Here is a 26803-nt window from a genome sequence, read left to right as displayed (position 1 = left end):
ACAGTTCCTACAGATTGGAGGGTAGCTAATGTAACCCTACTATTTAAAAAGGGAGGTAGAGAGAAAGCAGGGAATTATAGACCAGTCAGCCTGACGTCAGTAGTGGGGAAAATTCTAGAGTCCATTATCAAAGATTTTATAGCAGAGCATTTAGAGAACAGTGGTAGAATCGGACAGAGTCAGCATGGATTTACGAAAGGGAAATCATGCTTGACAAATCTATTAGAATTCTTCGAGGATGTAACTGGTAGAGTTGATGAGGGGGAGCCAGTGGATGTGGTTTATTTGGACTTTCAGAAGGCTTCCGACAAAGTCCCACATAAGAGATTAGCGTGTAAAAGTGAAGTGCATGGGATCGGGGGTAGTGTATTGTGATGGACAGAAAATTGGTTGGCAGGCAGGAAACAAAGAGTAGGGATAAATGGGTCTTTTTCCAAATGGCAGGCAGTGACTAGTGGGGTACCGCAGGGATCGGTGCTAGGACCCCAGCTATTCACAATATATATATTAATGATTTAGATGAGGGAACTAAATGTAATATCTCCAAATTTGCAGATGACACAAAACTGGGTGGGAGGATGAGTTGTGAGGATGCAGAGAGGCTTCAGGGTGATTTGGACAAGTTGAGTGAATGGGCTAATGCATGGCAGATGCAGTATAATGTGAATAAATGTGAGGTTATCCACTTTGGTAACAAAAACAGGAAGGCAGATTATTATCTGAATGGCTATAAACTGAGAGAGGGGAATATGCAGCGTGACCTGGGTGTTCTCGTACACCAGTCGCTGAAGGTAAGCATGCAGGCGCAACAGGCGGTAAAAAAGGCAAATGGTATGTTGGCCTTCACAGCGAGAGGATTCGAGTACAGGAGTAGGGATGTCTTGCTGCAATTATACAGGGCCTTGGTGAGGCCACACCTGGAATATTGTGTGCAGTTTTGGTCTCCTTATCTGAGGAAGGATGTTCTTGTTATAGAGGGAGTGCAGAGAAGGTTTACCAGATTGATTCCTGGGATGGTGGGACTGACGTAGGAGGAGAGATTGAGTCGGTTAGGATTATATTCGCTGGAGTTCAGAAGAGTGAGGGGGGATCTCATAGAAACCTATAAAGTTCTAACAGGACCTGACAGGGTAGATGCAGGAAGGATATTCCCGATGGTGGGGGAGTCCAGAACAGAGTCCAGGTCATAGTGTAAGGATATGGGATAAACCTTTCAGGACTGAGATGAGGAGAAATTTCTTCACCCAGGGAGTGGTGAGCCTGTGGAATTCCCTACCACAGAAAGCAGTTGAGGCCAAAACATTGTATGTTTTCAAAAAGGAGTTAGATATAGCTCTTGGGTCTAAAGGGATCAAAGGGTATGGGGCGAGAGCGGGAACAGGTTACTGAGTTGGATGATCAGCCATGATCATAATGAATGGCAGAGCAGGTGCAAAGGGCCAAATGGCCTACTCCTGGTCCTATTTTCTATGTTTCTATGTTAAAGCTCTGATCAGCACTTTCAGAGGGCAAAGATCCCCACTGGCAGCTCAATCATTGGACAAGAACTAGAAAAGCGTCTGAGAATGCAGAACTCTCCACATTTAGTTACAAGAATGTTATTTGTTTTGCCAGTATCTGGAGTCATCATATGATTCATTAAAAAGTCATCAAAGCATATGCAAGATTCGTAGAGGATACTGGATAGAACCTGTGAAATGTTATCAACTCATTTATTGTATTCATAATATCTATTATATTATATATATATATATCCTGACTTGGAAATAATATCACCGTTTCATTTAAAATCATTTTAATATCATTTAAAATAATCATAATAAATGTTTTTAAGACACAACTGAAGGTCTTGCAAGGTATTATCTTCATGAACAGTACCAAAGCTGGTTGAATCCCGTCAAGTGATTCTCAAAGAACTTCTCACAGATGAAAATGTGGATAGAATTCATTTGTTACCAAGCATGAATGTAATGAGGACATCAGATGAATAACTTCACACACTAAACAAATTGAAAACAATTCAGGCAAAGAGAGCATTCCTAGAATATCAAACATCCATTATGAGACCATTCATAAAATATGAATTGACTTGATATTAAGTTCCTCAGAGATATCAATTTCTTGAACTTTATATACAACATTCTGTTGAAATTCTCTGAGTTTTCATCAAATGCTTGGAGTTACAGACAAACAGAGTAGGTGAAAATAACACAATTTTAAAAAGTCTCTGGTAGAGGGAGCATGGAGCCACATTTTCTCATGCCAGTCGGGCTGGAATTTTTTGTGACCCAGCAGGGATGTGGAGGCGGAACCAGATGGCGAAGGCCCTCCTGCTCTGACCTCCGTTCGCAGAGCGATCTCGCACCAGTTGGCCTATTAACAGCTGGCAGATGGGGTTGCGGACAACACAGCTTCCAGAGGTGGGCCTTGAGGTGGTGGCCATGTCATCACATGATGCAGAAGGAAGTGCTGGCGGCCTGCCTCCACCACAGCTGGCAGCAAAGGGAGAGCATCACATAGGATCGTGCACGGAAGATTAAAAAAAACACAGTAGATGCACTTGGGCCTCACGGGTGCTCATAAGAGTAACGAATCTCTGCTTGTGTGCTTTGATTAATGTAATAAATGTTTAATTTGGCTCTCTCCTCCTTCTCTCTTCCCCCCTCAACCGTCTCCCCCCGTTTCCCCTCCCCCTCTCTATCTCTCTCTGCCCCATCTCTGAACCCCCTCTCTCTCTCCCTGCTCTCTTTCCCCCCTCTCACTGACCCCTTTTCTCCCCCCTCTCACTGTTGGTGCCCATCCGGCAGTGCAAAAGTGGCATGTGTTGACCCAGAGGCTAGCTGGGGGGAGGGGCCACCATGGCGTATGTGCGCATCACCTGCACATTGCAAAAGCAACAGGTACTAGTGGACAAGGTGACCTTACAGTTAGTGGCTTCTGTGTGCTTGGAGTGTGGATCTTTATTTAGTCGGATGGCTTAAATGGTAAAGGTCAGGCAAAACGTGTTAGTGTAAGTGCCTCCCAAGCCTCCCTTGCTTCTGTATCTTGGTGCACCCCAAGCAGCCCCTCATGTCTGACAGGATACTGTGGCTCCTTACCGGCTTCCTCATCTTCTTCCTAATATGAGGATGCTTCGCGCTCCACTATGTCTTCAGAAGCTGGGGCCTCCCCCCTCTGCAGTGCCAGGTTGTGTAAAGCACAGCAGCCAACCACTCTCCAGAAGACCCTTGCTTGGGGATATTGAAGAGCGCCACCCGATTGGTCCAGGCTCCTGAATCTCATTTTAAGGGGACCAATGGTTGCTCTGGTCAAAGGGTGGCTCATGTTATTGCATTCCTCTGCCTCTGTCCTTGGAGTTCCTCACTGGTGTTAGCAGCCATCTCTTCAGTGGGTAACCATTTAGGGAAAGTATCCATCCTTGCAGGCATGTGAGGGTGGGGTGGGGGGGGGGGGATGATCCGCAGTGCCTGGGAGTGCTGGAGAATGTACGCGTTGTGACCCCTCCCAAGATAATGAGCACACATCTGCAGGATCTGCTGGCAGTGGTCACAGACAAGTTGGACGTTGAGGGAATGAGATCCCTTCCGGTTAATGAAGGCTACTAGCTGGCCTGTGGGAGCCTTGATGGCCACACGCGTGCAGTCTATGAGACCTTGCACCTGGGGAAATCCAGCCATGTCACTGAAGCCTCTGGGTCTTTGGGCATGACTGTCCGCATCAGTTTGAAAATCAATGTTGGCCCTCCTGAACAGGGAATCTATCACATCTTCAATGGGCCCCTGGAATGAGCCTGAGGCGTAGAAATTCAGGGCCACAATAACACTGAAAGCCATTGGCATTGAATAACTACCAATGCAATTGGAGCTCACCTCCTCTGTATTCATGGCGCACAGATCACCCACGACCTCGTGAGACAGGCGCAGTCTTCAGCGACACTGCTGCTCCGACATTTGGAGGTAGTTCATCTGTTGTCTGTACATCCTGGCCGCTGGGTAGCCTTGACTCTGCATGTGGTCCATTCTGTGGCCTCTTGCCGCTTCCCTATCACGAGGCTGCCCTTGCAGGTATGGATGAGGTCACTGCTGTCTGGATCTGTTTGCCTCCTCCTCCCTCCCTCTCTGGTTCTCCTCTTTACTGGAGGAACCTCCTCCAGGATGCACGATGCCCATGCCACCTGGGCCCTGCTGCTATAATGGGGGCATCCTTCCAGTGGGTGGTTAAAAGTTACCCAGCCCACCCGCCTCTCAGGTCCTTCTCCAGTGAGCCCCTGACAGGAGGAATAACGGTTCACCTACTCCTTCATGCAATGAAAGTGAAACACCTTACTACACAACTGCCAAGTGCAGCAACACCAACAGGAGCCGCCCCATTGCCGCCCTTTAAAAGCTGCTGAGGCTCCGCAACACTCCCCACCCCCAAACCCTCCCCGTTGCGCTACTCGAAAAATTCGGACAGGCCCATTAAATCAATTTCAACTGCCTCCTTAATCATCTAAATTACTTTTTAATTACTCGTTTTCGAAATGCGAGTGGGTCCCCAAGCAACCTGTCATCTGCCACTCGTGAAATTCCACCCCGGTATGATGGCATCAGGGGCCTGACCTGATGCCATCTCACGATTTTACAGCACCCCCCCACCCCTCCATCGCCGTTTGCCTTTTCCCTGTAAAATCCCAGCATAGATCTGAATTTGACTTAAAAAGTACCCTATTACCATCTATTGGCAGGAACACAGTACTGCAGGAAATGTTTTAAATTCCTCAAATGCATTCGAAAGATAATGGTCCTGAATTTTCATGAGGCAAGTGACACCAAGGTCCAGATATGCTAAGTCTTAGCCTCTGTCTGCCCTAAGCAGTCCCATGAAGTCATAGAACACAGGACTGGGTGAGAAAATTCACAAACCAGAAATTTTCTCAGTCCTAGCCCATCTAGCGATAAGCAACCTGGATTCCAGGAAGAACCTGGTGGTATCTAGGTCTGTTGAGTGGAGGAAACAGGGTCCACCTGTGATACTGACCTAGACCTCCATAAAAATGGCACCATCCTTCTTCCTTTTCAGTTCAGTATAAAGACAACTGCTGGAGCGCACTTTTTAATTTCTGTTTGGCCACCAGCAGCAGATGAATGGCAAGTAGCTTGATGTCAGTATGTGCCACGTCCCCCTTTAGTGAATGACTAAGGTGTGCCCCTAGTGGTGAAGGCACCTACTATTTGCATATAATTTAGGTGATCTCCCAACAAGGTCAGAAGCAGAAGTCATTGCATATGCTCTGCTGGAGAAACAGGGATGAGGATCTTCAGTCTCTTTTTTTTCATTCACAGGATGTGGGCATCAGTAGCAAGGCAGCATTTATTTCTCATCTCTAACTGCTCTTGAGAAGGTGGTGGTGAGCCACCTTATTGAACTGCTGCAGTCTGTGTGATGAAGGTACACACACAGTGCTGTTAGGTAGGGAGTTCCAGGAATTTGACCAAGCAACTGGTGCGGCGATATATTTCCAAGTCAGGATGGTGTGTGACTTGGAGGGGAATTGGAGGTGATGGTGTTTTCATGCACCTGCTGCCCTTGTCCTTCTAGGTGGTAGAGGTTGTGGGTAGGGAGGTGAAGTTGAAGAAGCTCTAAGATTTCCTGCTCGTTCATTCATCCTCTATTATTCAAATGGTACTTCACATAAAAATAAATTATAATTGCCATATATCAGTAATTCGTTTTAATCAGTTACATAGCTCATTTAAGTTTTGGGTCACTTTCCACCTTTTTGTTTTCTTTTTCTGTTCTAGTTCTCAGCATTGATTCTCCAATAAATGTGTATCAGCTGGCATATACTTTTCTGCTGAGGTTCAAAAGTTCCATTTCAATGCGTAAGTGCTAGTCTTAGGAGATTAATTATTAGCTCATTCTGGTTGACAAAATGTTGAACATAGGATGGCACTGATGCCTTATAACTTGTATCTCTAGAGGAGTAAGACTGTCAGTATAGACCAATACTGATAACTGGGCACCTGTCAACTTGGACAGAGAGACAAAAAAAAGTTGCTTCACATTTTAAAAGGCCCAAGTTGGGAAAGGAGTAAAAAAGCAGAAAGAAGCCCCTTCCTCTGCGGGCATCAGCTTGGCTATGATACCACGGTTACCCCTCCCACCAACTTCCCTCCCCCCTCCACAACTGTTTAAGCTTACCAATAAAGAAACAATGGATGAAGTGAAGTATCAGAAGGTTGTCGTTGTACATGTATCCCAATACAAACCAGTGCCGTCAGGAAAGGAGGGAACAATGTTTGCATAATGTAAGTAGGAGGAAACGTGTGGAGCTGGCTTTCGAGGCGGGCGAGGAAACTGCAATCGACTCATGTCAGGCCAGCTCCTTAATATGTTCTTGCTTTCATGCGCTTTTCCCGGAGGCAGGATCCCAGCAGTGACACTTACCTGCCCAGCAGCAATGGGTAGGCAATTAGGGTGCTTAATGGTGCAATTAGCCCCGTGCTGTGGAATTGGATTGCCAATTTTTCTGATGGTGCATGAGCCCCGTGCAGTGTCAGGAGCCCAGAAATTGAGTGCAGGTGAATTCACAGCAGGGCGTCTGAGCCACAAACCTTGTGAGGCCCTTTATTAAGTTGTCAACATTAAATCGCAATGCTCATGTCTCCCCAAGCAGAAGGCGTGCCATTGCAGCCACGTCATGGAGACTGATGTCTCCGCTACTGTTGCTCTTGCTGAAATTGCAGCTGCTGTACTCCGACTGAAGGTGCCTCCAAGGTGCTGCTGACGGTCCTGCTGTTGGCCCCTCAGCAGCACCACACTGTGAGGGTACCCGGTGGCCCCGCCCATGGACTGTGCTGAATGGACATTTGAACATGACCGCCATCCCTAATTGGAAGAGGCTCCTGGAGATGGCTTCTTAGTTGGCCACCTCAGGGACGATCGCACCTGACGTTCTGCCACACCGACCTCCGAATTCCCGACCCGCAATTTAGACCGCCGTTGGGATTGTGACCGACCCAGCAAAATTTAGCCCGTTATCTGACCCCATGGGTTTTTGTTTGACTGATAACGGAATAATCTGCACCATTTAATACTGGGTAAATTACTTTAAAAAAACACAATAAAATTTGAAATGTAAATATCATTTCACATTTGGGTTTGTACTTGGGTGTTTGTTGATAGTCAAATGTTCAACATCAGTTACCATGCACCATTACCATGATTAACGAAGGTGAAATTTTACCACATGACAATCACTATTGATGTGTATTTTAAAATAGTTGCACAGGAAATTAAGCCTACCTCCCGCTTCTGCTCTCCGCTCTGTCCTGCTCGCAGTCTCCCTCCCCTCCCTATCTTGTCACTCTCTCTCTCCCCTGCTTCCTCCATGCAGGGAAGAGAGACAGCGATCGCAGGAGGGAGCAGGGAGCAGAGGCAGAGCAGAGAAGGGAGAAGTGGCAAGACAGTGAGCGGCAGCCGATAGGTTGGTGGGTGGGGAGGGGAGGTGAAGCAGGGAGCAAGCGGGCAAGGGATGAGAAGTGGCGAGGCGGGGAGCGAGTGGCCCACAGGTAGGTTGGGGGGGGGGGTGAAATGGGCAGCGAGTGGCCGAGGGGGCAACAGTGGCGAGGCAAGAAACGAGTGGCGAACAGACGTAGCAGTACGCGATGACGTTATCGCGCACGTGTGCGAATTAGTCCTGGCAAGCCCAGGTGCTGACCTAGACTGAGCATGCGCAGCACCATACTAACAGCGAGTCCAGTCTATGCATGTGCGAAGCTGGGAATGCACTGACAACGTCGGCGCTGGGCTGCGTTATCAAGTCACTTTGTTAAAATATAACTTTTCTGTATACAAACCTGGGGAAGAAGCTGAAGACATTATGAAGTGCTTAAGTGGTCTTCACAGAAGACAGGAAAGTGGACGAAAGGATTAAATTTAAATAAGTCAAAACAAAATTAAAAACAGACATTAGGAAGAACTGCTTTACTCAAAGAATGACAAATACTTGGAATAATCTGCCAAGCAGTATGGTAGAAGCAAAAATATTAGGGCATTCAAATACATGCCAACACAGAAGAGTTATAGTATTAGATAGATGAGCTTCAATGGGTTGCAGGTCCTTGATTTGTTAATGGTTTTTACGTTATTTCAGAAAAACGTTTTGGATAGCGCAGAAATAATCAACACAATAGATGAACCAGATGGTACTTGAGCTAAACCTGCGTACCAGGTATCTAATTGTTTGATGGATTATTGCTCAAAATAGGGTGGGGCGGAGGTATGTAAGAAAGGTCTCTTCAGGGTTAATTTTGACTCCAGGATGGCTGCTGGCAATTCAGTATTAGAACAACTTTAACATTTGTGGTGGCTTTAGTAATTGTATACCTGAGCCAGTCAGATCTTCCATAGTCCAGGGTACTGCTGATGGTGGTCCTTAATGGGATCTGCAGGGCTGACCTATTACTGGAGCTGGGAATTCTATCCACTTGGCTCCACATAACCCTACAAGCTAATACCCTAGCATGCATGGTCATCCTGACAAGAAGCTCACCAGTGTTCTGTACTAGTCAGCTATGCTGTTTTAGCTAGATAAACTACATCAGTACCACTGCACACACCAAGCCTCGACTCATGCCAACCTGTACGGAAGTTGTCCGAACTTGGTTAGCGCTATGAATAGAGAACAGCACTTCACAAATCAGGTAAATAGAAACTCTACCTGTGTGTAAATCTCAGTAGTGTAGCTTGGAAACGCTTAATCACGGTCACATGTCACTCAACTGAACAGAAAAAAACAACAGTACCAAATACTCTAGATATCGTATGAGACGTTTAACATCCTTACATAGGATCAATTTTCGAAATGCTATCACCATAGTGCCATTCTCCATACAGCACAGTGAGAGCTGTAGGGGTCGATTTTCTTCTGCTTCACATCTGGTGAAAGCTAGGTTCCCAGGCCCAAAGAGAGAGGTAGATTTATGAGCGAATGTACAGTTTTGAGAATTCAATTTAACAGCATTTAAATGGTTATAGTTCATGTAAACCCTGATTATAGCTTCAAAGTAAATGGATCATGTCAGGTCTGCACCCTTTTTGCATTTTCCTGGGATTTTCAGAATTTCCCCAAGGAGGGACTTGCCCTGAAGCTAGTGCAAACATTGAAATGTGGGTGAGAGTGATGTCATGGAACCTCCTGCTTTGTTTCTCACCTCAAAGCCCAATAGACCCCATAAGAAAAGGAGCCAAAAAGAAATCTTGGGCCTTACACCTGGCCTCCTTCAGATCAAACAGTTGAGAGGTGCTGATCAAGGAGATGAGAAAAATTGGAGTACAACATGAGTACAAGGTACTGACATGGGCTTGAATTCATAACCATTTCAGTCACACAAGCAAAAACATAATAACTTAGCATCCATTATGAGCACATTATTGCTTTCACTTACATCAATGGTGCTTGCTGCAGCAACTTCATCCAGGTGTTTAAAAAGTGCATTGAGCACATCTCGTAGCCGCTTCATGGTTTTTTTATTTGGCTGTAGAAGCATGGCCTGGAAGTTAACAGGAAGCCCATATCTGGAATAGTTGCAATGTGTATAGTATAATAGATCAATCAGTGATCTAATTAGGAGCAAATAACAGTTGAAATGTTCAAATATTGTCATAAATTAATCCTAAATAGATCAAAATCAAATAGGCCCATTAATTGTGGTACAAGCTTTGAAATAATCGCAGGCATTTTTGTTGAAAAGTAAAAACGCAAAGTTGAGTCTGCTTATCATTTTCAACCAACTATTTTGATTTTGTCCTTTTCTCCCCTCCCCCCCCCCCCCCCCCATCACCCTCTCCACAGATGCTGTCTGATCTATTCAGTATTTCCAGCATTTTCTGCTTTTATTTGAGATTTCCAGCATCCAAAGTATGTTGGTTATGTTCAGTGTGGATTGTGAGGCAGTGGAACATAGGATTAGGGATATAACAGAAAATGCTAGAAATAAAAAGCATGCCGATCAATATCTGCAAAGAGAAAAGACGAGTTAATGGCAACTCTTTGTCAGAACTGATAAAGGGAAGTGGGACAACTCCTTTATATAACTGCACAAAACAAAGAAAGCAAAGAATAGCTGGTAAAGGGCAAAAGGACAGCAATGCCAACAACTTTACTGAAAGGCAGCTAACAGATATAGTAGCATATAAGCAGAATTATATTAAACTTAGAAAAAAAACTGTCACAGAAATTCTCAGAAATAGGAGTGTCGTCCTTATTTAGAGTGCCTGTATCTTTTGGCTTAAATAATCATGGGAGAGGAATTTCCAAGGATTCATTTTATGATTTCATAAGTTTGATAGTACTACGGCTCCCACTCTACAAAGATTAATCATAAGGTATGTACATCTGAACACAGAAAAACGACATGAAGGAATTGTTTACACCCCACTGACCTACAGCATGCACAACATTAAAGCTGATGTAAATACACATATATTATTTGGACAGCTATAAGCCATTGGGACAGAAGATATCGATTCTGTTTGCCATTTATGTGGTGGTTGTACTTAGCTTACATTCTATACAAATCCAGATCCTCCACAAATGAAGTAACTTGTCCTCAATACCCAATGCTGTCCACATTGCTCTAAAGTTTTAACTCTACATCCATCAGTGCACACAGCATTTATTTCTCTCTCTGCAAAGACTGAGTTAAGAGTACAGCAATTTAGTGGTATTGGATTAGTAGCCCAGTGGTGTGACTACAAATCACATTGTGGTGAATTGTGAAATTGAATTCTGATCATTTATGGGCTAGCACCAGAAAAGATTACCATCAAAGCTGCTAAACTCTTGTGAAGATCCAACTGTTTTCCTAATGCCTTTCAAGGGAAAGGAATCTGCTACCCCTGTCACTCCCATTGTGATAGAAACTCAGTGCTCTCTAGTGATCTAGCAAGCCACGCAGTTATAAATAATTGCTACATATCACAAACATTGGTTTAACCAGTGTTTGTCTTATCAGCAACAACTTAGATCTCTGATCAGGAAAAGATTCCAGCTATTTGAAGGTGTCAAGCTTCCCTCACTCACATCAGGAGACTGATGTATTTACAAGTTGGGAAAGCTGTTCCACAATAAGTCAACCAAATAGTCATACTCACAAATTCAAAGGGAAGAGGTTACACATGTTGATTAGGCATGCAAGAGGCCCTGCAGGAGAACAGACATACTAGAAGATGGAGAAGAGAGCGCTGTAGTATAGAATTAGGTAGAGTTGCCCCTGAAAGTCTTCAACATTGACTCCAGACCTCACAAAGTTTTATGGATTTATGATCTACATGTCCTTCAACAAACAATAAAATTAAAAGCAAAATACTGCGGATGCTGGAATCTGAAATAAAAACAAGAAATGTTGGAAACACTCAGCAGGTCTGGCAGCATCTGTGGAGAGAGAAGCAGAGTTAACGTTTCAGGTCAGTGACCCTTCATCAGAACAGACAATAAAAATCTGTTTCTTTCAGTTCTTCAAAGCATGTCTAACCAACATCTGCAAAAGCATTGCCTCTTGGATGCCTAATCAACACGTGTAACCTCTTCCCTTTGATGTTTTCCCTTAGTTCCTCTTTATCTAATGATATTTTAAGCTTGCTATCTCCTCTGATCTCAATTCAAATGCCTACACCCCCTCCATTGCTGAAACTGTCGCCAAAAAGTTTAGTTCCCTCTTTTGTACCAAATTCTTCCAAAAATTCAATTCTATAAAGCCACAGTATGATCAAGGCTTGAATACTTGAAGACTGCTGTCACATGCACCACCTCCCCTGATTTATCTTCATGCTCCAGATCAGGACTAAAAGGAAAAGCTTGTACTTTGATGTGTGATCTCTCTCCCCCACCTTTCTCATTCTCATTTCAACCTTTCTTTTGTTTTTCTACTCCTACATTTTTTCAGACTTCTAAACATGGCCAAGAAAACTTCCTGCTGATTACCACCTACTAACCCCCCTCAACTGACAAGTCAGTACTCTTCGTTGTTGAATACCACTTGGGGGAAGTACAGAATGCTCTCTGGGTGGGGCATTATAATGTCCACCATCAAGAGTGCCTCAGTAGTACGAGCATTGTTTGAGTCCTCAAAGGATGTAGCTGCAAGAGTGGGCTTGCATCAGAAAGTAAAGGTACCAACATGAGCAGTTCACAAATAAATGTCCCTGCAATTTTACTTCATATCCAGCCTTCTACCACTGGTGCACGGTGGCTGCAGTACACACTATCTACAAGGGCACACTTCAATACTGTGTATCGTCTCACCAAGTCTCACCGAGATTATTTTAGCAGCACCTAGCAACCCAGCATCCCTTACCAATGAGAAGAGCAAGAGCAGAAATATCAGGGAACATCACCACTTCCAAGTCACACATCATCTTGACATAAACATACAGGGATAGAAATTTGTTATGGCCCATCTTTGGGTACAGAATGGTCTGCACACTGAGAGCAGGAACTACAGACCTGAGGCTTGACCAAAATTGTGCCTCGGGCCTCATCAGAATATTTCTGGTGAATTGTAAATGCCAAATCGAGCCAATTTGGGTCAGCTGCCTTGTCAGCAACTACAAAAAAGACTCATTTTGATCAAAATGTCCTTCAATGGACAATAAAAATCAGTTTCTTTCAGTTCATCAATACATGTCTAACCAACATCGGCAAAAACATTGCCTCTTGCATGCCAATCAACATGTGTAACCTCTTCCCTTTGATGTCTTCACCCTTAGTTCCTCTTTGTTCAATGGTAGTCTAGGTCTTGTTATCTCCTTTAACCTCAATTCAAACTCTTACACCCACCCCCCGCCTCCCCCCCCACCCCCCCAACCCCCACCCTCCATTGCTAAAACTGTGTCCAAAAAGTTTAGTTTCCTCTTTTGTACAGAAATGCAGTTCTATAAAGACACAGTGTGATCAAGGCTTGAATACTTGAAGACTCTTGTCAAATGCACCACCTCCCCCACCTCCTCTTCATGAATAGGACAAAAAGGAAAAGCTTTGTTGGCTGATATGTGATCTCTCTCTCTCTCACCTTTCTCATTCCCATTTCAATCTTTCCTTTGTTTCTCAACTCCTACATTTTTCAGACTTCTCAAACCCAAGCTTGGTATCATCTAATCACTACTTCCCAATTTACTTTGTTTTCCTGTTTACTTCTTTTCAGCCCCAAAATTACTGTTGGTGTGTAAACTGTGGGTTTCTTAGCATTTCAGAAGAATTACTGCCTATCCTTCAACTCTCCATACCACTATATTTAGACCAGGTGACTTTTTATCCACACAGCAGGTCATCCAATCTAGCATTATCAATGATTGACATCCTTAGCAACAGCTAAATGGGCAAAACTAGCACTGAAACCCCAGCCTAGGGTTTTATTTCTATAATTCTGTTTAGAATAGAGATTGGGAGCATGAAAATAGCATATTTTGATGACCTATCACTTGAGGCCCTGAGTGATGAAGTGGGAGAAAGGAGTGCTGTCTTAATGGGACAGAAGGATACTGTTGTGTTTTGATTGCTCAGTGATTGATTGCTCTGTACTGCTCAGTTTGCTGTCAGTCAAGCCTGAGGGACGTGGTTCCAAAAGTGAAACTAAGAGAGCCATCTGAACAAAGCCTACACACACAGAAATTGTGAATTTAGTTTCTTCATGCTTGCAATACGAAACATAACATCTGGTGACAAAGAATGGTGAGTAAAAAAAAATTACCGGCCCCAGCATCTCTCTCACCATCGCTGGGAGATCCTCCCATTCTATGGGACAGATAGAATTCTCACTTTGAAACCTACTTGCCCGCCAAGGGTATGGGCAGTATGGATATAGCAGCAACCCGCAAGAAAGTGATACTCCTCTATTGCTTCGGAGCAGAGGGCCAATGATTATTCGAGCAGCTAACGGATGGTACGTCTACGTTCGACAATGCAGTAAGTGCTCTCGAGAAAGACTTTGGCCCGAGGAAAAGTGTGATGATTGAATGATAATGTTCCACCAGCGATGCCAGGGAAATGGTGAGCCCATAAAACAATCTGTGGCAGCATTGTGTCAATTGGCTTCTACATGCAAGTTTGACACAATAACTAATGAACTAATTTGTGACCAACTAATTGAAAACACTTCAATCCCCCGAATTAGGGGTCGCCTACTCATGGAGGATAATGGTTTGGCTTTGTAAAAGGCCACAACCTTGGCCATCCAAATCAAATCTGCAATGTTAGATTGGAAGATGTTTAAAATACACCCTCAGGTTCAGGGTCGCAGACACAGCTTGCCCAGTCAGCTCAAGTGAAAGGGTTACAGACAAAGAGACCTCAGCAGGTTCAACAATACTTGCCCTATCACAGTCAGGCACCCTCAAAAATGTGCCCAAATTGTGGGGGCACCCATGGATTCAAAATACCACGTCCGACATGAAGGAAAAAGTGCAACTCATGCTCAAAGATGAATCACGTCGTAAAGATATGCAGATCATCGAAAAAGACAACTTTGTCAGTTTGACATGTGGAGGAACCTATTCCTGAGAGCGAAATAGGGCATGTGTGTACTAATGCGGACAGTAAAGCGCCTGGTCCCATATACTGGGGTTACTCCAAGGATTGCACAGTCGCGAGGGTGGGTATTTCATGTCGCTCCTCATTGATGTGGGCAAAAATATATCCATATTGAGCAAAGACCTATAACGTTGTTATTATTCACAAATTTCATTCACTCCTGCGACTGACACTCCTCAAGTTTAAGATGACTCAACTATCCCGATCTTCGGAATGATCACAGTTCCAGTGCACAACAAAAATGTCAACATGGACAAGTTCATGTTCTATGTGGCCAAATGCAGGAGCCTTATGGGGGTTCGATAAACTTGGCTTCAAACTTGCAGAGCCCGCCAGAGCACACATTAATGTGATCGATGATACAGACTATGCACAACAGTATACTTCCTTATTCACCAGATTTAAGGAGATTAAGGGGTACTGTCATGCTTCTCACATCAACATGTCAATTCTGCTCATTTTGCAAAATTTGAGATGGTTGCCGTTCACAATCCATGCCGACGTGTCACAGGAGCTGAAACGACTGGAAGCAAATGGTATCATTGAGCGAATTAGTTCATCCCCATGGATATCGAACCTAGTCATTGCATGATGCAAAAATGGAGAACTTAGACTATGCATTGACCTTAAGTTGGTCAACAAAGCAATTATTCTGGACAAGGCAAAGTAAAAGCATACTCCAAAAAGCGAGCACGCGCAAAGAAACCATGATTCACAGTTGGAGATTGGATTTGCACCAAACGTCCAAATCGCAACCACAAGCACGCATAGTCTCTATCACGACCTAACCAGATCAAGTGAATTCTCAGTACCAACGCTCATAAGATCATAAGAACTAGGAGCAGGAGTAGGCCGCCCGGCCCCTCGAGCCTGCTCCGCCATTCAAGAAGATCATGGCTGATCTTTTCGTGGACTCAGATCCACTTACCCGTGTTCTCACCGTATCCCTTAATTCCTTTATTGTTCAAAAAGATATCTACCTTAGCTTTAAAAACGTTTACTGAAGAAGCGTCAACTACTTCACTGGGCAAGGAATTCCATAGATTAACAACCCTCTGGGTGAAGAAGTTCCTTCTTAATTCAGTCCTAAATCTGCTCCCTCTAATCTTGAGGCTATGCCCTCTTGTCCTAGCTTCACCTGCCAGTGGAAACATCCTCTCTACTTGTATCTTATCTATTCCCTTCATAATTTTATATGTTTCTATAAGATCCCCCCTCATTCTTCTGAATTCCAATGAATATAATCCCAATCTACTCAGTCTCTCCTCATAAGCCAACCCCCTCAACTCTGGAATCAACCTAGTGAACCTCCTCCACACCCTCTCCAGTGCCAGTACATCCTTTCTCAAGTAAGGAGACCAAAACTGCACACAGTACTCCAGGTGCGGCCTCACCAGTACCTTATACAGCTGCAACATAACCTCTCTGCTTTTAAACTCAATCCCTTTAGCAATGAAGGACAAAATTCCATTTGCCTTCCTAATTACTCGCTGTACCTGCAGACCAACCTTCTGCGATTCATGCACAAGGACACCCAGGTCCCTCTGCATAGCAGCATGCTGCAACTTTTTACCATTCAAGTAATAATCCTTTTTATTGTTACTCCTACCGAAATGAATGACTTCACATTTATTAACATTGTATTCCATCTGCCAGACCTTTGCCCACTCACTCAATGTATCTATGTTTCTCTGCAAAGTTTCACAGTCATCTGCACACTTTGCTCTGCCACTCATCTTAGTGTCATCTGCGAACTTTGACACCCTACACGTGGTCCCCCAACTCCAAAGCATCTATATAAATTGTAAATAATTGCGGTCCCAACACCGATCCCTGAGGCACACCACTAGTGACTGATTGCCAACCAGAATAGCACTCATTTATCCCCACTCTCTGCTTCCTGTTAGTCAACCAATCCTCTATCCATGCTAATACTTTACCCCTAACGCCATGCATCCTTATCTTATGCAGCAGCCTCTTGTGCGGCACCTTGTCGTAGGCCTTTTGGAAATCTAGGTACACCACATCCACTGGGTCCTCATTGTCCACCTTGCTCGTAATGTCATCATAGAATTCCAAAAGATTTGTCAAGCATGACCTGCCCTTCATGAACCCATGCTGCGTCTGCCCAACGGGACAATTTCTATCGAGATGCCCTGCTATTTCTTCCTTGATAATAGACTCAAGCATCTTCCCCACTACAAAGGTTAAGCTAACCGGTCTATAATTCCCCATCTTTTGTCTACCTCCCTTTTTAAATAGTGGCGTCACATCTGCTGTTTTCCAATCTGCTGGGACTACCCCAGAGTCCAGCGAATTTTGGAAAATTACCGCCAGTGCACCTGCTATTTCTCCTGCCATCTCTTTTAGTACCCTGGGATGCATTCCATCAGGGCCAGGAGACTTATCAATCCTTAGCTCCATTAGCTTGCCCAACACTACCTCTTCCGAAATAATGATTGTTTCCAGGTCCTCACCTACGTTCGTCTCTTTGTCAATTACTGGCATGTTATTAATGTCCTCCACTGTGAAGACCGATACAAAATACCTGTTCAATGCCTCGGCCATTTCATCATATCCCATAACTAAATTCCCCTTCTCATCCTCTAAAGGACCAATGTTTACTTGAGCCACTCTTTTTCGTTTTATATATTTATAGAAACTTTTGCTATCAGTCTTTATATTCTGTGCTAGTTTTTTCTCATGTTCTATCTTACTTTTCTTTATAGCTCTTTTTGTGGCTTTCTGTTGACCTTTAAAGTTTTCCCAATCTTCTAGTTTCATGCTGTTTTTGGCCACTTTGTATGCCTTCCCTTTCAATTTGATAGCCTCCCTTATTTCCTTAGACACCCATGGCAGATTACCCCTTTTCTTCCAGTCCTTCCTTTTCACCGGAATATATTTTTGCTGAGCACTTTGAAAAATTGCTTTGAAAGTCCTCCACTGCTCGTCAACTGTCCCACCATAAAATCTTTGTTTCCAGTCTACTTTAGCCAAGTCCTCCCTCATTCTATTGTAGTCCTCCTTGTTCAAACGCAGGACCCTGGTATTGGATTTTATCTTCACACTCTCCATCTGTATTCTAAATTCAACCATACTGTGATCACTCCTTCCAAGAGGATCCCTAACTATGAGGTCATTAATTATTCCTGTCTCATTACACAGGACTAGATCTAGGATAGCTTGCTCCCTCATCGGTTCCATTACATACTGTTCAAGAAAACTATCACGGATACACTCAACAAACTCCTCCTCAAGGCTACCCTGACTGAGCTGGTTCGACCAATCTACATGTAGATTAAAATCCCCCTTGATAATTGCCGTACCATTTTTACAGGCATTAGTTATTTCTTTGTTTATTGCCCGCCCCAATGTGATGTTATTATTTGGCGGCCTATAGACTATGCCTATCAATGACTTTTTCTTCTTAGAGTTTCTAATTTCCACCCAAATGGATTCAACCTCATTCTCCATAGAACCTATATCATCCCTGATGTTGTCCTTGAATATCAGAGCTACACCACCTCCCTTACCTTCCTGTCTGTCCTTCCGAATAGTCTGGTACCCCTGGATATTTAACTCCCAGTCGTGACCAACCTGTAACCATGTCTCCGTAATGGCTACCAAATCATATTCATTCGCGATGATTTGTGCCGTTAACTCATCAACCTTGTTACGAATGCTACGAGCATTCAGGTAAAGTGCCTTTATGCTAGCTTTCTTACCCTTATGATTTCCAACATCTCTGATAATAACTCCTGAGTTATCCTTCCTTTCTGCTTCTTTCATAGTCTGCCTTGAACTTAAACCCTCCTGCACACATGTTAACCTGCTGCTTACCTTTTTATTTACCATCATACTCCCTGTCATTTTCCCTTTCCCTTCCCCCCGAGTCACTAGTTTAAAGTCCTAGAGACCACCCTATTTATCCGTTTCGCTAGAACACTGGTTCCAGATCGGTTCAGGTGGAGACCGTCCCATCGGTACAGATCCCCCCGGTTCCAAAACTGATGCCAATGCCCCATGAAATGGAACCCCTCTTTCCCACTCCACTCCCTTAGCCACGTGTTTACTTCCCTAATATTCTTATCCCTAAGCCAATTTGCACGTGGTTCGGGCAGTAATCCGGAGATTATGACCCTCGAGGACCTGTTCCTTAATTTCGTTCCTCGTGCTTTATAATCCCCAAACAGGTCCTTCATCCTAGCCTTGCCTATGTTGTTAGTCCAAACGTGGACCACAACAACTGGATCCTCCCCCTCCCGCTCCAATATCCTTTCAAGTCGGTCAGAGATGTCCTGCACCCTGGCACCGGGCAGGCAACACACCATGCGGGACTCCCGATCCGGCTTGCAAAGGATACTATCTATCCCCCTAATTATAGAATCCCCTATAACTACCACTTGTCTTTTTGCTCCCCCCCTCTTGAATGGCCTTCTGCACCATGGTGCCATGGTCAGTTGGCTCATCCTCCCCGCAGCCCTTTTCCTCATCCACACAGGGAGCAAGTATCTCGTACCTGTTGGATAAGGTCAAAGGCTGAGGTTCCTCCACTCCTGAACTCAGGATCCCCCTACCTGCCTCACTTGCAATCACACCCTGTTGTCCCTGATCACTAACTGAATTTGAATTACTTAATCTACCAGGTGTGATTGCCTCCTGAAACAAAACGTCCAGGTAACTCTCCCCCTCCCAGATGTGCCGCAGTGTTTGAAGCTCAGATTCCAGATCATCAACTCTGAGCCGGAGTTCTTCCAGCAACCAACACTTGCTGCAGATGTGGTCACTGCTGTTCACAATGGGGTCAGCCAGCTCCCACATCATACAGCATCAGCACATCACCTGCCCAGCCATCTCTACTTAGTTAATTACTTTATTACTTTATATAAATTTATGAGTTAGATACTTTCTGATACTTCTCTGCTATGGTCTTTTTGAAATAACCAATTAATAGATAAATCAAAAAAAGAAAGTAAAAAAAAGAAAGTAAATTTTTAACCAATCACACAATACAGAAGAAATAAAAAAGCTTACCTTATCAACACACTAGAGTTCTTTTTTTTTGGTTAGAGGAGGAGGGCGGGTGGGAGACACTACACGTGTCGTGTCTCGGGTTCAGCCACTGCCCAAATATATAGGTTTTTACTTACCCAGCAGTCCCCGGCCCGCCGAAACAAAAGGTAATTCACGGGTTTTGGCGCGGTTTTTTTTTGCAACCTCCGGTCCTGCTGCTCCTCGGGCTGCTCTGGCTCCTCTCTCTCTCTCTCTCTCTCACGGGTTTTGGCGCACTTTCTGATTCTCAGTACCAACGCTCATCTCTTGGATGACAACACCAAGTAGCATGCGAGACACTTGTTTGCGAACAGACCTGGAGATTTCGGCAATTGTGATTACGAGGATACATTTCCTTTTCTGATTTGTGATTGTGATGTTGATCATCTACCTCATCAAGATGATTGCAAATGAACCACAACCAGATCTTCATCAATCTCAGCACCATTATTGGACACCTCCATATCTCAAAGATTATTAATGTACTTACAGGAACAACTGGCTCGAAGAAGTGACTTCAATTGTTTGACCTACCTGTTTGATGCTTATGAATAAGCTCTTTAGTTGACAAGGGGGAAAATATGTTGTGTTTGAGTGCTGTGATTGATTATTCTGTGCTGTGTTTTTTATGCTGTCAGTCAACCCTGAGGGGGCGTGATTCCAAAAGTAAAGCTAAGAGATGTGGGGAGCCATCTGAATAAAACCTACACACACAGAAATCGTGAGTCTAATTTCTTCATTCTTGGGATACAAAACATAACAGATACCATCCTTAAAAAAGATTCTATGGTACAGATTTCAGTAACAAATTATAGCACTTTGAATGTAATAAAACATCACAAAACACTTCACAGAAATTGTATAAAGCAAAATTTAACACCGAGCCACAAGACAATATGAGCAGATGATCAAAAGCTTGGTCAAAGAGGTAGGTTTTAAGGAGCATCTTAACGGAGGAAAGGGAGGTAGAGAGATGGAGAGGTTTAAGAAGGGAATTCCAGAGCTTAGGGCCTATGCAGCTGAAGGCACAGACACCAATAGTGGGGAAGTTAAAATCAGGGTTGCTCAAGAGGCCCAATTAGAGGAGGGCTGATATCTCAGAGGGTTGTGGGGCTGGAGGAGATTATAGAGGTAGTGAAGGATGAGGCCATGGAGGAATTTGAAAACAATGAGAATTTTAAAATTGTGGCATTGCTTATCCTGGAGCCAATGTAGGTCAGGAGTGATGGGTGAACGGGATCTGATGCGAGTAAGAATTCTAGCAGCAAAGTTTTGGATAGCCTCAAGTTTACGAGTGTAGAATGTGGGAGGCTGGCCAGGAGCGCATTGAAATAGTCAAGTCTAGAGGTAACAAATGGCATGGATGAAGGTTCAGCAGCAGATGAGCTGAGGCAGGGCAGGGTCAGGCGATGTTACGGAGGTGGAACTAGGCGGTCTTATTGATGGTGTGGATGTGTGATTGAAACTCATCATGGGGTCAAATATGACACCAAGGTTGCGAACTGTTTTGTTCAGCCTTAGCTGCTAGTGGAGGGATGAAGTCAGTAGCTAGGGAACGGAGTTTGGAGTGGGCACTAAAGACAATGACTTCAGTCTTCCCAATATTGAATGAGAGGAAATTTCTGTTCATCAGCACTGGACGTCGGATAAGCAGTCTGATAACTTAGCAACAGTGGAGGAGTTGAGAGTGATGATGGTGAGGTACAGCTTGATGTCGTCAACATACTTGTGAACACTAAGGCTGTGTTTTCAGATGATTTCACCAAGGGGCAGCATGTAGATGAGAAATAGAAGGGGACTAAGGATAGATCTTTTGGGAGACACCAGTGGTAATGGTGCAGCAGCAGGAAAAGAAGCCGTTGCAAATGATACTCTGGCTATGATTAGCTATTGGCAAGCATCAGTTCCTAGTATGCATGCCACAAAGTCTACTCTCATAATCTGAAAATCATTTTGTGTTGTGTCAGGCAACCCCACTCACCTCCCCACCCCCCTCCACCACAACCTGCCAAGACTGAGGCAAACATTATTTCGCCACATGAACATTAAAATTTAAAATTGCAAGCTCCTGACTGGAGGGACATTTGCATAGTACCAGACAGTGTTGAAACAAAGGAACCAGTCCCCGCCCCAATACACAGAAGAGACCCGGTCTAACCAGTCCATCACATGACCACCTGCTGGCCAATTAGGGGAGTTTTAAATTGGGAAAACAGAATTTGAACTCAGAACGCTGTGTGCTCCTGGAACTGAAGCAAGAATTACCTCCTCTCCTATCTGCCTGCTCCCATTTCCTTCCCACGGAACTGAATCTTGTGAAAACACGTGAACCTCAAAAATATAAAGGTTTCCTATGTGAACAAGGTTTAAACAGAATACTGGGCCCCAACGAAACACAAGAATTCCCTACAAAAGGATTATACCATGAGCTCGAAGCACCGTAACAGGATATTGCCTCAAACTGTTACACTTTATCTTTTCTTCTCTTTTCTATCCCTATCTGCATGTGTATATCACGCGTGAATGCTAGCATGGGCACGTCATATATCCATAGGCGTTAACAGTATGAGAGTTTAAGTTTAATTTTTAATAAATTTCACTTTTCTCCTTTAAACCAGAGAAAACTTGGTATCTTGGTTTCTTTGCCTTATAATTGGAAAGCTGTGAACAAGGATTCACAAAGGGGGAGCTCAAAACACAGTGTGTTTAAAATTAAACCGTTACAATAAGACCAGGTGAAGATAGTAACAGACCCCTTGAAAGAGCATGGCTAACCGACCCGAACCCAACGGGACCTGATGACGTGTCGGGTTTGGGTCGAGGAGGGCCGGGTTGGACGCACTCTGGTATCTGGCTCCAATCTTAATGTACTTTTGAAATAACCTTTCAAGTCCAGTTACAGTTTTTGTTGCTTATCTGCACAAGCTTAAAAAGTGAAAAATGGAAGCTAGGTTAACTGAACATTCCGGTGGCCGGGTCGGGATGGGTCGGGTGCGGGAAAAAAAATGAAAGGACTCGGGCCGGGTCGGGCTCAGGTCAGAGGTGGTTCTGTTGGGCTCGGGTCAGGTTTCATTTGCAGACCCAAGAAGGCTTTTATCCCTAGACACCTTTTGCACCTGGTCATAACAGAAATTTGGGGGCTAAAGTCTGGATTTTTACCAACAGACGAACGAGTGAAATTGGCAGTGGGAAGCCAAATTGTTCCCAATCGAAAAGAGCAAATCAATACAGGTTTTCTTGTGGTTGTGTGCGATTGAATTCTAACATGTCTGCAACTGAAGCGAGTAGCTCTCCAAGCCAGGGTGAAGTAACTTGGGATAAGTTAAAAGCACTGTCTATGGAGGAGTTGAGAAAAATGGCTGAGCAGTGTGGAATCACTGTACGTGGCAAGGCTAGGAAGTCTGAACTCCTAAGGCTAGTGGCCAACCATTTTTCCCTTGAATCTGAAGAAACGGAAGCAGTGTTAGAAGCAGACCCAGACAGGGTACTGCTAGCAAAGATACAATTGAAACAAATAAACTTGAATTAGAAGACAGGGAAAGAGAAAAAGAAAGGGAGAGACAGGGAAGAGAGATAGGCAAGAGATGGAGAAAAAGAAAGCTTTCCAGAAGGAACGTGAAGAAGCAGAAAGACAGGAGCAGTGTTAGAAGCAGACCCAGACAGGGTACTGCTAGCAAAGTTACAATTGGAACAAAGGAAACTTGAATTAAAGGAAAGAGAGAGAGAGGCAGGAGAGGGAGAAACAAAGAGCCTTCCAGAAGGAATGGGAAGAGAAAGAGAGGGCCTTCCAAAAGGAACGTGAAGAAAATGAAAGGCAGGAAAGAGAGAGAGAAATACAGGAGAAGGAAAGAGAGAGAGAAGAGAGAGAGAGAGAATATTCCGGAAAGAATCTGAAGAAAGCTGAAGCGCCTTGAGTTAACTAGGGGGTGACAAAGTAACCCTCGTGAAAGCTTGGCCAATATGGAGGAGATAATTCAGGGATGGGTACAAGATTGCTAAAGCTCGTTCAATTAATTCCAAAATTGAGGAAGATGTGGAAGCTTTTTATGTCTTTCGAGAAACTGATAAGGCAGCTAAAATGGCCAGCTGAGACCTGTTCTCTTTTACTGTAAAGCAAACTAACTGGAAAAGCCCACGAGGTTTATTCCCTGTTGCCAGATAAGAGTTCATCAAATTATGAACTGATTAAAAATGCTATCCTTGGGGCATATGAATTAGTATCCGAAGCCTATCGCCAGAAGTTTAGAACCCTCAAAAAGCAAGCCAATCAAACTTATCTGGAGTTGGAAAGAAGTAAGCAGCTGGCTTTTGACCAGTGGCTGAGGACTTTAAAAATACAGTCACCTATGAGACTCTCAGAGAAGTAATTCTGTTAGAAGAATTTAAAAACTCTCTCCCTTTCTCAATAAAAACCCATGCAGAGGAGCAACAGATTCAGGGAGCCTGGCAAGCGGCCATTCTGGCCGATGAGTTTGCTTGAATTTATAAGTCGGTTTCCCAGGGGAGAACCTTTCCTAATCACCCCCACAAATCCAAAAAGGACAAAGGGTGGGAAGGTGATATCTGCCTAGGCAGTCCTAGAAAAGAAAGGAAAGCAAGAGACACAAGGGGCCCTCCTCCAGCCAAAAAGGAAGGTGCTGTGAGCAAGAGTGAGAGCTGGAGACCTGTGTGCTTCCATTGTTATAAGGCAGGGCATTTAAAAGCTGACTGCTGGAAACTGAAGGGAAAACCGGTAGAGTTAATCAGGGCACACCCACTCAGTGCAGACAGGACCCTGAAGTAAAACACAGAACAAGCTATGGCTTGATGCTCAGTAAGAGTGCAACCCAGGAAGCTTACTATGGACAGTGCAGGAAAGGTTAATAGGATTCCTGAAGGTTATCAGGGCTTTGTATTTGATGGGAAAGTAACCCCATATCTCTCGAGGAGGGCAAGCAATCCCAGAGTGATTCTCGGGGACACAGGAGCGACTAGATCCCTTTTACTGGGAAAAGGCCTGACCTTTCCCCCAGAGAGTGCAGTGAACACCAGAATGGTGGAATGGTATTGGAGGGCAGTGTATACCTGTACCTGTACACCGGGTGCACCTGGAATGCGACCAAGTTTCGGGACCGGTGACTGTAGGGATTGCCCCTAGTTTGCCTGTGGACGGGGTTGACCTGCTCCTAGGTAATGATCTGGCGGGGATGAAGGTGATAGCCACCCCCCCACCCCACCCAGTAGTGAAAGAAAGACTGCAGGAGGTCAGAGAGACAGGGCCAAGGCGGGAAACGGTTCCCTGCAGAGTCCCTGAATGTGTAATGGATCAGGCCATGATCAAACCAGCTCCCCCAGAGGTGACTGCATTGGCACTGCAGGCAAATGACCATGAGGTCTTCCTGTCCAAGACTTTCTTTGGAAAGTTAGGAGACCCAAGGAATGAATTAAATGGATTTTCCCTGGGTGAGGCTCTGCGAGCTGACCCAGTATTGCGAGAGTTAGCACAGGCTGACCAGTCTGAAAGTGAAGCAGAGGGAGTCCCTGATTGCTACTATTTAAGGAGTGAGGTACTGATGAGGAAATGGAGTTCTCCTCACAGACCTGAGGGCAAGGAGTGGACAATAGTTCACCAGTTAGTGGTGTCACAGAGGTACCGGGCAAAAATATTAATAAGGGCCCACGAGACTACTGTGGCTGTACATGCTGTTGCACAAAAGACCAAAGCCTGCGTAAGACAGCGGTTTGACTGGCCAAAACTCCACAAAGAAGTGGTGAAGTACTGCAGGAGTTGCCACATGTGCCAGGTTGAGAGGAGACCCCAACCTACAGTGAAGACTGCACCCCTAAGTCCTGTACAGGTATTAGGAGGACCCTCCAGCAGAGGGCTGGTGAACTGTAAGGGACCCCTGCCAAGAACAAAAGGGACATGGCTGGCAAAAGTTTAGAAAGAGAAGGGGAAATAGTGATCAAGAGAGCAGGTTAAAGGAAGTCCAGGAAAAATCCCAGATGAAAACCCCTACTGTCTGGTCAATCAAACCCGAAAAATGTGAAAAGTTAGACCCCACATCCTCCTATGTGAATGCAGACTCTAGAAGCACCCCACCAGAGTTGCAAACAGCATTTACAGGAACCTGCAGAGACAAGGAGAGACCTCTAGGGGGCACAGAAACCGTGAGGGTGATGCCTCACCCAGTCGAAGTTCCACAGGAGTGTGCAGCCAAATCGGCACAAATACCTGCAGGTAGGACTGTCCCAGAGAACAAAGAACAGTACAGCACAGGAACAGGCAGTTCGGCCCTCCAAGCCTGCGCCGATCTTGATGCCTGCCTAAACTAAAACCTTGTGCACTTCCGGGGTCCGTATCCCTCTATTCCCATCCTATTCATGTATTTGTCAAGATGCCTCTTAAACGTCTCTATGGTACCTGCTTCCACCACCTCCCCCGGCAACAAGTTCCAGGCACTCACCACCCTCTGTGTAAAGAACTTGCCTCGCACATCCCCTCTAAACTTTGCCCCTCTTACCTTAAACCTATGTCCCCTAGTAACTGACTCTTCCACCCTGGGAAAAAGCTTCTGACTATCCACTCTGTCCATGCCGCTTATAACTTTGTAAACCTCTATCATGTCGCCCCTCCACCTCCATCGTTCCAGTGAAAACAATACGAGTTTATCCAACCTCTCCTCATAGCTAATGCCCTCCAGACCAGGCAACATCCTGGTAAACCTCTTCTGTACCCTCTCCAAAGCCTCCACGTCCTTCTGGTAGTGTGGCGACCAGAATTGCACGCATTATTCTAAGTGAGGCCTAACTAAAGTTCTGTACAGCTGCAGCATGACTTGCCAATTTTTATACTCTATGCCCCAACCGATGAAGGCAAGCATGCCGTATGCCTTCCTGACTACCTTATCCACCTGCGTTGCCACTTTCAGTGACCTGTGGACCTGTACGCCCAGATCTCTCTGCCTGTCAATACTCCTAAGGGTTCTGTCATTTACTGTATACTTCCCACCTGCATTAGACCTTCCAAAATGCATTACCTCACAATTGTCCGAATTAAACTCCATCCGCCCGAGTCTCCAACCGATCTATATCCTGCTGTATCCTCTGACAATCCTCATCACTGTCCGCAACTCCACCAACCTTTGTGTCATCCGCAAACTTACTAATCAGACCAGCTACATTTTCCTCCAAATCATT

The 26803-nt window shown here is 44.7% G+C and overlaps 1 protein-coding gene across 6 annotated transcripts in view; it reads right to left on the bottom strand.

Moving 5' to 3' along the window:
• Nucleotides 1–26803, bottom strand: part of LOC137356812 (V-type proton ATPase subunit C 1-B-like) — a 114741-nt gene that overhangs the window by 3842 nt on the left and 84096 nt on the right. For 4 of the 6 annotated variants that reach the window (XM_068022608.1, XM_068022617.1, XM_068022627.1 and 1 more), the window contains exon 12: nt 9432–9561. In XM_068022608.1, coding sequence (XP_067878709.1) covers nt 9432–9561 — 130 coding nt within the window. Of the gene's footprint in view, nt 1–2174; nt 2493–9431; nt 9562–19722; nt 19941–26803 lie in introns of those variants that run through there. The other 2 variants (XM_068022645.1, XR_010971114.1) reach the window with 2 other exon arrangements.

This window comes from Heterodontus francisci, chromosome 3 (genome assembly GCF_036365525.1).
Source record: "Heterodontus francisci isolate sHetFra1 chromosome 3, sHetFra1.hap1, whole genome shotgun sequence".
NCBI lineage: Eukaryota > Metazoa > Chordata > Chondrichthyes > Heterodontiformes > Heterodontidae > Heterodontus > Heterodontus francisci.
The sequence above is the reverse complement of the archived record's forward strand: the minus strand, read 5'-3'. Positions and strand labels throughout refer to the sequence as shown.